The sequence below is a fragment of the Bemisia tabaci genome, chromosome 7 (genome assembly GCF_918797505.1).
Source record: "Bemisia tabaci chromosome 7, PGI_BMITA_v3".
Classification (NCBI taxonomy): Eukaryota; Metazoa; Arthropoda; class Insecta; order Hemiptera; family Aleyrodidae; genus Bemisia; species Bemisia tabaci.
Genome location: NC_092799.1, coordinates 45,151,694 through 45,164,726, shown reverse-complemented (window position 1 = coordinate 45,164,726; position 13,033 = coordinate 45,151,694). Strand labels below are relative to the sequence as shown.

At 37.5% G+C, this 13,033-nt stretch overlaps 1 protein-coding gene and 1 long non-coding RNA gene across 13 annotated transcripts in view; one reads left to right on the top strand and one right to left on the bottom strand.

Annotated features, from left to right (window-relative positions):
* Ndae1 (Na[+]-driven anion exchanger 1) overlaps positions 1-13,033 on the bottom strand; it is a 139,501-nt gene that overhangs the window by 34,927 nt on the left and 91,541 nt on the right. For 8 of the 12 annotated variants that reach the window (XR_002009748.2, XM_019055367.2, XM_019055366.2 and 5 more), the window contains one exon: positions 12,762-12,899. The exons of 1 other annotated variant lie outside the window; for it this stretch is intronic. Coding sequence is in view for 10 of the 11 variants with exons in the window: in XM_019055367.2 (XP_018910912.2) it covers positions 12,762-12,899 (138 nt within the window). In the remaining variant the exon portion in view is untranslated. Of the gene's footprint in view, positions 1-3,702; positions 3,778-3,924; positions 4,000-7,077; positions 7,153-12,761; positions 12,900-13,033 lie in introns of all 12 variants that reach the window. 3 more of the 12 variants (XM_019055370.2, XM_019055368.2, XM_019055369.2) reach the window with 3 other exon arrangements.
* Positions 1-13,033, top strand: part of LOC140225170 (uncharacterized) — a 37,966-nt gene that overhangs the window by 16,959 nt on the left and 7,974 nt on the right. Inside the window, exon 2 of the long non-coding RNA XR_011900309.1 lies at positions 677-922. This is a non-coding gene — a long non-coding RNA (uncharacterized lncRNA). The remainder of the gene's footprint in view (positions 1-676; positions 923-13,033) is intronic.

Here is a 13,033-nt window from a genome sequence, read left to right as displayed (position 1 = left end):
TATACATTTCATGCACAATTATTAAAACCCCCTGAAAAATATAAGGTAAAAATTACAGATTATGGTGAAACTGCGATTGAGGAACAGGGTTCATTTTTTATTTTAGTTAAATGTACGTTAAGCAGCATGCACTCAGTGAACCTTAATCCTCTCTTCGGAGCAAATAAAAATTTGCCCAATTTCAATTTTTCTCAGAATTGACTTGTGAATTCTTAATGGTAACGCACCGAATGATTACAAAAATGTGAATACCTCTCCAACCTGTTATAAGAGTCGCAGGAGGATATACTGTATAGTATCGTGATTTCAAGTCTCAATTCTAAAGATACATGGACCTTCGTTCGATTTGTCTAGATGGTAAGTCTATGTGTCCAATATAAATAGAAATGTTGCCTTATGTATAGCATAATGAATGTTATCATTCGCTTTTGTAAATTTGCATCACTTTACACATAAAGGTATTATGAATTCCTTCTCTTCACTTTCCTTAGTGACTCTAGTGGAGTAACTGATGCAAAATTCACTCATTTCCGATTGATGAGACCATGCTGAGAAAGACCATCATATGCACCAATGCTCCGGTGCACATATGCACATTTGACATATCCCAGAGAAGACAATAGCGTATGAAATAAAATAATAAGGTTAATTCGCTGTTTTAACATCTTTGTTACAGCGTTTTAAATTACAAAGAACTCTACCGAGTTTGATCCGCTGAAGATGTTGACCCTACTATGTCTCGTAACTTAAGGCGTATACGGAGGAGGAGAGAAGAGATTTATTGCAAAATCATCTTGTCACGTGCCTTTATTGGATTGCGTTACCCGTTGCGTCGTTGGTTCAAACATCGAGCTAATATTGGAACAATAATTCAACGCTTTCATTTAGGTTACGCTTGGAGAAACATAAGTCGACATCTCAAGTAAGTTTTTTTTTTTTTTTTTTTTTTTTTTTTTTTTTTTAAGTAGTTTTTAAAATCAATGACCAGCTTTGTTGAGTAAAATCACCGAGGTAAACGTAACACAAATTCGATAACAGGATTGACTCAAATATCAATATACAATCACTCACAGGAAAATAGACCCCTATGTCAACAGGTTTAAAATTAAGATATTGGCACTACTGTAGGTATAAGGAGCATTCTGTGGACATTGGCAAAAATGCAGCCGAAAATGTAATATCAAATCGAGATTTTGACTGTTGGAAGTTTGTATGCTATCCAAAGAAACACGATTTGGAAAATAAACTATTTCAGGTTTTAACCTACTGTGTTCAGGGCTTGAAGTATATTGTTGAATTCAAGTGCAACTTTCTATCCGCTATCAGCCTGAAAATGAATGGGACTGCTGGTTATTTTTTCTGTCGGATACTACACAATCAGAATCCTGAGAGTAAAATTCTGGAGCCAAAATGACCGAATTATACTCTATTCTAAAGTAGATGTAGCCTAGAATTAATTTCACTCACACAAGCGGGTAAACATAAACTTCAGCTCTGCATTTCACCATCAGATTTCCGTCGAAAACCCAGAAAACCGTGTTCAGATCCGCGTAACTCGACACAAATCACTCTCTTAAAAAAGTTGGTATCGTGCAGTATTGTCCTTCCCCCGAGGACCATCACATGAAGGTCCAGAATTCGATTGAAAAAGTAAGTTAAATTTATTACATTGAAGTTCCTACAGTGCTGAAATTGCGTTTCAGCTCGGAAAGTAGGCCAAACGGCACACCATCTCCCCGGGTGCTACACAGTCAACACACTCGAGAGGATTAAACGAAAGGAGGCAAATGAAAAAATTTAATAACCCTGAAGCTTCCTTTTTACTTTTTTCTGCGCTTCGTACCACGGGTGTACGCAATCTACGTAGTGAGAGAAAAATTAATTAAAATTATAGTGAAAATGACGGATATCAACTTTAGTATCGATAGATATGTATGCATACAAATTGAGAGACAAAAGTCCTCTAGCTTTCTTAAGGGACAAAATAAAAACATTTCATTACTTGAAAGAAAGAAATATTGTTGGTAACATTGGGTTTTATACATTTAAATGTACGTAAAAAATTGCAATATTTGAAATATTGCTTCAACGAACAAAAGTAGGACTGTAATTTTAGGTTGGGCCTGAAACTAACCAAAATTAACAGAGAGACAAAACAAAGTAATATAAAGATCAAACCGAGGTTTAGGATTTCATTATACGAAAAAACTCGATGTTAGAGCTATTAATCAGTGCCCGTTTTCATATTAATTTTTTTCCCAGACTTTTAGGAGGAAAAGTGCGGGAAGTTAGACTCAAAACTTCGACTTTTGACTCATATTTTTCCTCAGAATGTGACTTCCTTCTTTCCTGTTTAATTCAGTTTAAATCGGACAAGAGCTATGTAGGAGCTAAAGTTCCCTCCTCGCTTTGTCTGCCCTTCACCTGACTCTTTCGAGCGGAGAAAGTTCACCGTGGAGACAAATGAAACTAATCTCTTCTAGCAAAATAAAATAAGGGCGGCTAACGAATAATGATTGAGAGCAGTACTTAAGATTTCCGAGCAAATGAAGCAATTCTGAAAAGCGGATTGCGTCTTTTAGTGTCTATCTCGTTTGTCTTTACAATAAACAACTTTCGTTGAGACTATGACAGCCCGCTTCTTTCTCGTCCCTGGTTTAAGGGTTGCTGTGATAAAAGCTTAGAGTGGCGCGGGTTGAGGAACAACAAGTTCTAAGTCCTGCCGTTCTCTCTTTCGCCGAGTCCCACGCAATATCCGCCCATCAAAGCGTTTAAACTTCGAAGTGATCGAACTTAATCATCCCTATGCGGAAGTCAATCTCCAGGTGCTCATCTCATTCTTCGTCAAGTAGAATTGGAACTTTAAAAGTCAAGGCTACATCCTTGCATAGCATGGAGTAAAATAAATCATAGCTCTTGCGGTACTATGTCTGATTTCAGGCACAACCTAGTTTTAGTTCCCAACTATTCTCTTTTTGTGGTAACACTGCTTGTGGGCCTCTTAAAATAAAGATTGGACAAATTAATTTAACCAGAATCAATTGAAGAGCATGGTGGACAAGGCTCATTAGTGCAGTTGTTGCTATTTCGAGAAATACGTGCTTGAAGTTTCGAAATTTCATACATCCCTATGGCGGGAAGAAAGTTCAAACTGACTTTTTGATGCTTCAAAATTAGAATTTGGGAGCAAATTTTTCACAGAATATGCACTGAGACTATTTTTTCTTGAGATCATCAATATCTCAATTTCTCAAAAACTGCACTTATGCGTCTTGTCCTTTTCCCTCCTTTTTCAAAAACACCAAGTAAAATTCTGCTTTAAAATTTCACGATCTTCTTAATCCGCGGAAGTTTCAAAGCCTTGTCCAAATTTACTAGCATCTCATCTCAGTAAGTGAGAAATAATACCAAAACATGGCGAAATGAATACATAAACTTCAGGATGACCAGAAAACAAAACAAAAATGTTGTACAATACATAAGGATCTCCTCCGATCAAAGGATCATGAAAAGATGTGTTGAAATTAAAAGCTATAAGTAATATAGAAATTGCGCCAGCAAGTATAGAAAGAGCATAAAGACACTGTCTTTTGTGAACGGTCGCATATTCTGATTTTCTTCTCAACTTTTAAAGTCCCTCAAAGTTTAGAGTATTGGATCCCCTTGCGAAAAAAAGGAACTAGTATGTAAAGTTCAACTTACTTATCCGATAAAAGTATTCATAGAGATGAGATAGCCATGCACAAGAATTTAAAATTGAATCGGTAAAAATGAGAACTGAAAAATTAATAGAAAGAAAACATGAAAAAGCACAGCAAGAAAATAAAGCAGAAATACTTCAAATTACTGTTGAAAGTCAAAAACTTGAATTTGCTGAGAACACAACAAAAAACGGGCAGTAGAGTCTAAAGTTGGGGAATTTACCAGAGCCAGGGATAGAAAGGAATTTGCCGGAGGCTGTCCGATTTGGAGCCAAAGAAGAAGAAGCCTGCTCATCGACTGTGGACATCATTCAAACCATACGGTTCAACATAACAAATAGGAACCACGCAGGACAGTACTTACAAATATGTATAGAGTTGTGCATTATTATGTAGCATCGCGTCCATGATATTGGACTCCATGCTCATCCTTGATATACTTACCTGCTCATCTCGTCCAAGATCTTGGACTCCATGCTCATCGCTAAACGTCTCACTTCTTTGCTTGAGCATGGAGTCCAAAAGCAAGTAGACCTCCCTTAGTTTTAAAGTTCATCATGATAGAAAATCGTATACTTCGCTTATCTAATCTAACCTGAACTAACCTAACCTAACCTAACCTAACCTAACCTAACCTAACCTTACCTAACTCAACCTAAGCAATGCACAATTTTTTTCGAGAACACATTTTTTTGTCTTTATTTCACAAAAATTTCTTAATAAATTTTTTGGACCCCATGCTCCTATATTGTCGGAGAATACCTGCGTCCCACAATTTTGGACGCTATGCTCACTTCGATTTTTCGAAAAAATTATCCCTAATTAAAGTGAGCATGGAGTCCAAGATCTTGGACGTGATGAGCAACCGAATATCATATAGCTGAGCATGGAGTCCAATATCATGGACGCGATGCTACATTACCGTGCAGATTGCAGTGACGATCACCCGTAGTGGTAGGAAAAACATACAGGTAGCCATCGTGAAAGCCCATGGACCACTAGACAAGGTACGAAGTTAAGCACTCTGGTACATTTTTCCTAACCAAAATTTCACGTAGGACACGCTTTACGCAACGAAAATTACTGAAACCAACCCCTGACTAAGATATATAATTTTTCTTGCCGCATGAATTCAAACCTCCCGTTCATAAAAACACACTTGTCTACTTGAGTCAAATCGCGCACCACACTTTACCACGACAATCTCCGCGATATGAAAATCTGGCAACCTCAATCTTGACGCTTTGGCTCAGCTATAGCAAATTGTTAACACTTTGAATAATAAAGAGTAGGAGAGGAATAATGCTCGATTGGGAAGTCCGCAAAAACTGTTGTGAGGCGCGATTTGACTCACGTAGAGAATTTCACGTACTGTAAAATAAAATGTTAGTATTTTAGTTTGGAGTTGAGTTCAGTAATTTTCGATGCAAGAATCGTGATCTACGTGAAATTCTTATTACGTAACATGTATCAGAATGCTTCAATTCGTTTCTTGTCTAGTGGTCCATTGCATTCTGGTGTTGAAACTCATGAGGTTTCATCGGAAAACTCCAGAGAATTTGATGACTATTCATCTGAGGTGATTCTCGATGGAAAAACTTGACACTAAACGAGGCTATTTATGCGGTGAAAAATTGTCGGGAGCGCATATGGGAACCCCCTGTTAATAATTTCCTCATCCGATTACTATATGAGACAACCGGAATAATTCTTGTTGTCCCAATGGGGTTTTGACTGTCCTAACAAGAATTTGGACGAGCGGTTGCCAACTTGTGACAATTATTATACCATTTGGACTTACTGCGAATATTGTCACAGAAAAAAATAAGGTTTATTCAAAAGAGAGTAATTCTGAAAGGTAATGCTCGAAAGTAATTTTCCATTGAATAAAACACTATTGTTTACGTAATAATTATACGTACATTTAAGTAAAATTCACGGTGCTGAAAGGAAGTAATCTACCCTCTTAAGAGCGTGAGTTTCCGGCGGCTGACAATTCTGTGTAGCTTCGCAAGAGGTGCGGGCATGTTGCAAACCGCTTTTAAATAAACAGGTGAAAATTTGTTTGATTTTATGTATTTTTATTTATCATTTTAAATGACAGTAATCCGCACATAGTGGGTAAAAACTTAATGGTAGTAGTTGAAAAACGCTAAATCGGCGAGTTAAACTATCGCGCCAAACACAATGCAATCGGCGCGGAACGCACAAGAGCGCCTGCAAGACTGCCGGAATACTTCACGCATTGCGCCTAACACAGTGCCGACACTGCCGACCGACAGCCGTCAGCGTGAGGCGCGTAGTAGCGCCTACAAGACTGTGGGAATACCTCGCGCATTGCGCATTCACCACGGTGCGCGTTTTAATCGGTGAAAATGCATAATTTCTCGGTGCCGGAACTACCGTGGTGTGCAACATTTCCGATTAGTGCAAACCATGAGCCTGCAATCCTAGGTTCGAGGGATTGTACAGATTATACACCCCTCAGATTTACCTTAATCAGATTAAGTTAATCTATAGAGTCAACGATAAAATACAATAAATAAAAAGACAACAGGAATTCACTTTGTCTTAAGTAGAAATTCGACGAGGAAATTATAAACAGGGAAATTTTCTCCGTGCTCAAAGCTTAACACATTATAATATAATCTGCGCTACTGACGGGTGATCATCACTTTGATAATATACATAGTGAAATTTAGTGCCACAGAAGAAATAATTAACCTCTAGAATGGGACAAGTCACTGCAAGCGGTGAAAGTGAATTATACATGTATCCTCTAATTTGATTCATCTAAAATCACGTCAAGGAGACGAGAGGGATAGGCAGTCAACAACATCTTTATTAGGTGCATTGTTAAATTCCGCTCTTCAGGAAAAAAACCGGCACATGTGTCGCGAGGGTGTAGTTTTCGTTATGAAGAGGCGGTATCGTTTTTATTTCTTTAAGCAAACGAATATAGGTCCCTGCGAAAAACAGAAGGGTCAGTAATTGGGAGAAATAAAATCTCTACAGATCCGGTTTGATCACAGGAACGCAGTGAGCTTAATTTTTTTGAAAAAAGGTGGACATTTTGAGACATTGCTCTCGAGATACGTGATTTACGGTTTCACTATCAATATTATTTCTGAAGAAGACGAAGGCAAATCCTTCGTTAAATATTTTAATATCTAATCTTTTCCTGTTTGCTCGCAATGCTGCTAGCGTATCGTCATGATCTAATAATTTTGTGACTCGATACAAATTAAGATATTTCCTGTCAATATACAACTTTTACGAGGACAAATGAGTGTGACGGACGGTCTAGACTAAAGATGCAAGAGGGACAACACGAAGACAGGAATATGAAAATGTGCGGAAATTCATGTTGGCAAACCTGAATGAGGAAAATTGCATAGATTAAACCAGGCAGTAAAGCCGATCATGTGCGGAAGCTGAGCCGAGCCGTCATCTGGAGTAAAATGCACGTCATTTATTACATTATAGATGCTAATAGTGGCAATTATTGAAAGTTGGCAATACTGTTTTTTCTCCATTTAAATACACGTAAAAAAAATAAAAATAGAATTCAATATTTTTGATGGATTCGAATTTTTCGATTATTTTTATCGATATTTTTAATCGATGTATATTTGTAATGGATTTGAATGAAGTAAAACTAGTGTTGCCAACTTGCAAAATCGCCACTGGATACTAGGGTAGAAAACTCGAACTGTGAGATTTACGCAGTTGTAAGGGTTGTCCCAAAAGTTTTCTATTCTTATCCTCCTGTTACATTTTGAAATAAAAGGACAGCGGTGTTTTTTACTGAGAATTGGGAAGGGATGATTATCACGCAGAAAGGGCAGAGAAGTATGCGGTTGCGCATGTCTTAATTCATTTCGCCTTCAATTTTGGAAGTAGGCCAGACAACATCCTCAGTGCTGTAATAGTAACCTATCCGAAGATTTGCATCTTGTTATTGCCAATGAATCCTGTCCCGCTGTGCGAGTAAATTATGTTCAACTCCGCATGCCGACTTTGAAAATTGCTTTGTTTTTTTCCAAATCACGGTCAAATTAAGTGTAAATTAGAAAAGTAATAGTTCACCTCAAATCTTCTTGGATTCAATTATTTTCAATTATTTGCAGTGCATTGGGGAAGTATTGCTTTCCTTGCACAGGTGCAGAAAATAATAAGCAGCCAAAAATATCTATTTGCTGGTAGCCTAAATGTACTGAGACTTAGATAGGTCTTTTATGCCTAAATGCACTTTTGCGCTTAGATAGGTCTTTTTTGATTATTATCGGCTGAAAGCCGTCATTTTTGCCTAAATGCACTTTCGCTTAGATAGGTCTTTTTATTTATTTTCGTTCGTGTCGAGACACCGCCTCTGTCCGATCGAATTAGAAGCCTAGGCCCAGGTCTTACACAAGTATTGCAAGGATAAGAATGGAGGCGAAAATATCGCTCACTGCAATCTTATTTCTATCCAAGCTTAATTCATGAGTTCACATCGGGAATGGAGGCGAAAAATATCGCTCACTACATTCTCTATGATGTAGCTTTTAAGCTCTCAGTTTGTATGCGACAATATCGCTTACTGCATTTATATTATTATCGAATGGAGGCGAAAACCGCTCACTGCATTCATATTATCATCGAATGGAGGCGAAAACCGCTCACTGCATTCATATTATTATCGAATGGAGGCGAAGGCCGCTCACATTCACTATCATAATATTTTTAAAGTGATTTATAATCAATTAAATTCAGTTCACTAAAACATAAGGAAGTTTTTCTTATATTTCTTACAATTTTCTTCATTTGAGTTCAGAATCGTCCGATTCCATTTCAACGCGTTTAAGCTAGTAAAATCTGCAATGGACCATTAGACAAGGTACGAATTTAAGCAATCTGATACATGTTTCTTAACCAGAATTTCACGTAGAACACGATTCAAACTACGAAAATTACCGAAATCAACTTCTAGCGAAGACATTAACGTTTTTATTTCACATTGGGTACGAGGAATTTGAACTGCCCGCTCACAAGAAACTCAAAGCTCTACGTGAGTCAAATCGCGCACTACAACGGTTTCAGCAAGCTTCTCAATCGAGCAATGTTCATTTTCCACCATAAGTTGTTCAAACTATTGGTAATCTGCTATAGCTGAGCCAAAGTGTCAAGATTGAAGTTGAAGATTTTTACATCGCAGAGACTGTCATGATAAACATTTAGCGCGCGATGTGAATCACGTAGAGCATTGAGTTTTCATGAGCGGGTGGTTTGAATTCACGCATCAAGAATCATTAAATATCTTCGTCAGGAGTTGATTTGGGTAATTTTCGTTGTGCGTATCGTGTTCTACGTGAAATTTTGGTTGAGAAACATGTATCAGAATGCTGAGGTTCGTACCTTGTCTAGTGGTCCATTACAAGTAAGGAGATTTAAAAACGCTAACTTGACTCCGAGGTGGCGCAATTCACCACAAGAGGGAACCATTATCGCTAAAAAGCGAGGTAAAAGCTCAAACGGCAGGTCAAAAGGATGAGGCTTCAAAGGACATTAACAGGACCTCACTCGTTAAGATTATCACCTACTCTCACGCTTCAACTTCGCCGTTCAAGACTGCACCAATGAAAAGTCGAAAACGTCGCTAAAGCAGCGTTAATCACGTTGGTCAACACCTGACTTAAGAGCCACAATGGGCCTGTTGCAAACTTTTGCTAGAGCAAAACTAAGAGTTGTTCCTTACAGATAATGCTTCAAAAATCACGATGAGCGCATCGGCAAAGTCTGAAATGCACTCATAACTTCACAATCTGCTCAAGAAATTTGCGGTTTTTTGAGCTTCCCGCTTCGAAAACGATACTACGGTACAGGTGAACATTTTGTTAGAGGAGTCGTTCCAGTGGCGGCAATACTCATCATGGCCGACGCCAGTCCGCCGAAACACCTGTGATGGGACGAGATAACATCTGAACAGGATTAAACCAGATAACAATCGGCGTGTTTACGTTTATATTTTCCTCGCCCGCCTTAATTGATCTTGAACTCTCCTCGAATTACTCGCGGAACTGCGCAAGCGTCGGCCATGATGAATATTGCCGACGATGGAGGGACTCATCTAACAAAATGTTCACCTGTGCAGTAGTATCGTTTTTGAAGCGGGAAGCTCAAAATAACGCAAATTTCTTACGGAGATTGTGAATTTATGAGTGCATTTCAGACTTTGCCGATGCGCTCATCGTGATTTTTGAGGCATCATCTATAGGAAACAACTCTTCATTCTGCTCTAGCAAAAGTTTGCAACAGGCCCATTCTTTGTTCTATCCATTTCGCAAAGCAATATTTTTTAATATTGCCTCAAAATCCGCAAAGCCTCAGCAATATTATTAAATTAATGTTGATGTAACATTGAGCCAGCAAGCAATATTACCTTTTTGTCTTATTTCTTCTCATGAAGATTTATGCGTTCGTGCTTATAATGAGCCCAAAGTTTAAGATGTGCATTACATGGTTAAGGGAGTTTAAATATAACGCGTATGCTGGCAAATTTTTCTTTAACTTTTTATCAAATTTTTTTAGAGGAAATTCAAACGCAAAAAAAAAAAAAAAAAAAAAAAAAAAAAAAAAAAAAGATGATGATGAATCTTGCATAAAAATTAGAATTTCCAAAATTCTGTCCTTTCCTCACAGATAGATTCAGAAACTATTATAAAAGACGTATGTGTGAATGCTGCTTTCTACACAGACGGAAATTGAGTAGTGTGTAAAGAACCATATTTTTTGGCCCTTCAAGGAAGGATTTTTTTTTTTAAACTTCTAATCAAAGGGACTCTCGAGTCTATCTCAAGACAGGTTGGCATAAAAGCTTTTCTGAGAGGTGTTTCGAGTAAAAATAACAGTTTAATCCTTTTAAAGTGCCATGAGGTGTACGCTTTGCGTCTCTGCTGATGACACTTTATAGGATGGTTTAGCTGAAAGGGGATTTCAGCAAAAACTTTTTCCGATAAAAACGTGATTGTTGAGCACAAATAAGAATTTAGAATTTCGCGCGGGAAACTGATAGCTCTCTCAGAACGATATCGACCAGACTGTCATTTAGACCCATCCTAGTTTTTCAAGGTGCGTGACTTTTTTATGATTAGTGATCCTTAGAAAAAGTGAACACAGGAAAGAAAAAATCAACATAAGGGATCCTCAATGAAGGAAAAGTTTCTGAATCTTGACGTATCAAACAGCCTACCTTAAAATAGATCTATTTGTCGATTGACGAAACTTGGGATTTCATGGACTTATCGTGTGACAGACATAAAACCTCAGAGCGGGGGAAGTTCAAATTGGATGTTAGCTTTCATCTCCAAGTGATCTTAATGTTACGGCTTGCCAATTTACATGTTTTGTAAGAAAAAGTTCCTTCATGTGATAGTTATATATGCTAAAATGTATTTCTGGATTATTGTTTCTTCAAAATTAGATCTGAGCCTAAGCTAAACATTTTCATGGAGAATGTCTAATACTTACAGAGTTTCATTTTAGAAATCCTTTAGATTCAAAATAGAGAAAATTTTAGGAGAGATGCCTTGTATACATGGTTCTCTTCATCTGTCTGAGATGCTGCGAGAGCTTTTGGGAAAATCTTGCTGATCGAAAGGAAAATAGTAAAAGCATCAATAAAATAACAGGCTTAATCACAAAATACGCCATGAAGACTTTTGCTATTATCGCAAAGAAACGTGTTACTCAAAAAGAATTCATAGATTTAGGAATCAGTTAAAAGGTGAGAATAAAAAAGCGAGCTTTTTGTTAGGTTCTTGTTTAGAACTGATTTCTGGACCGTTTCCATTCATAACCTTCGTCGAGAATCTTTCTTGGTGACAATTTAATATTAATTTAAAAATTAACAAGAATGTACGTCATAAATTAATCGCATTATCTGCTGCAAGGTATTTTTCATGATAATGCGTCTCATTTAATTAAAATGGAGTATTTCGTTGAAAAATATCTCGATTCCCTTGCTCTGAATACCGGAACTGTACTTGTGTAGGTACATTCAATCTCTTAATGGAGTGATTTTTCATCATTTCCTTTCCTTAATTACTCTCACTGCATTCACAAGGCGCCTCGAGAAAAATAGAGGGGCGCTTTATAAAATCCCTCTCAGTTGCATTTAATACCAGTGTTGTAAGTTTTTTCTACGAGGAAGTTTATTAATTTCCTGGCACTTCTGAAAAAATTTTATATGATTGTATTGACACTGATAGAATGTTGGATTGTGTATTAATTTGCGTAAAAAAAGATTATCCCTGAGCAAGTATCATACAAATGGCATAAAATGCCTCAATTTGTTGCACGCTTTATCAATGTAAAGGCAACCTAATTGACTTAGAAACTTCGTCGGGGGACGCCACACGTCAAATTGTGGTACAATTTTTCAAAATTTCTATATCACAACCAAATCAACGTAAGGCTCTTCCCTACTTAATGGCCCAAGTGTGCGAGTAAGCTTTTAAATTCCTAATATACTGGCAATAAATACACACTTACGACACATAACTTACAATGAAGGAAAGATATAACGGACAGCCGCAATCTAAACCAAATTACAAAATACTCTCGTAATTTTTAAGTACAAATCATACACAATCTTTGCATTGATAATTCAAGTTTGTGCGACGAAAATATATGGCGTGAGACAAATTATCTATGAGATTACACGATAGCTGTCAAAATTCTCTATGACACAATCTTCTATAAATTGGCCGCTAATTATAAGGCGAAATAATGTTAGTGGTCCATTACATTTGAATTCAATTGAGGGCGTCTGTTCGGATTTATTGAGCAATCAATTATGCGTGCGTGATTCAACTTTAAAGCCAACCGAGTAAAATGAAACCGTTACTACTCGCTCATAGGTTGAACGTACGATATATACAGGAGCGAAATTTACACCCAGGGTATTAGGCGGAAATAATTAGCAATCGACCGGCTACGGGTTCAACAATACTCATCAGTAGAATTTTCACAAATACGCACTCAGTTACAATCCGTACAAGAGGGGTAAATTTCTGGTACCTGGAACCCCTGGAATGCCGGGTACGGTTAAAAAAGAACCATAAGTTGTTGGAGGTTGCGCACAGTATTTGGAAGAAGGGTCACTTGCGCTTCTTCTTACTGTCAGCTCAGTATCGCTGGATTGGCTGGAGACACTCTCTTAAAAGCAAACCATAAAATAAACCTGAAAATCCTGTGTTAATTTTGCTGCATTCGAGGACAGTGAACAGGAAACTTCTAACACGAGTCATTCATTTGACACCATCTCTTTAATTTTCTTTTTTTTGGGAGGG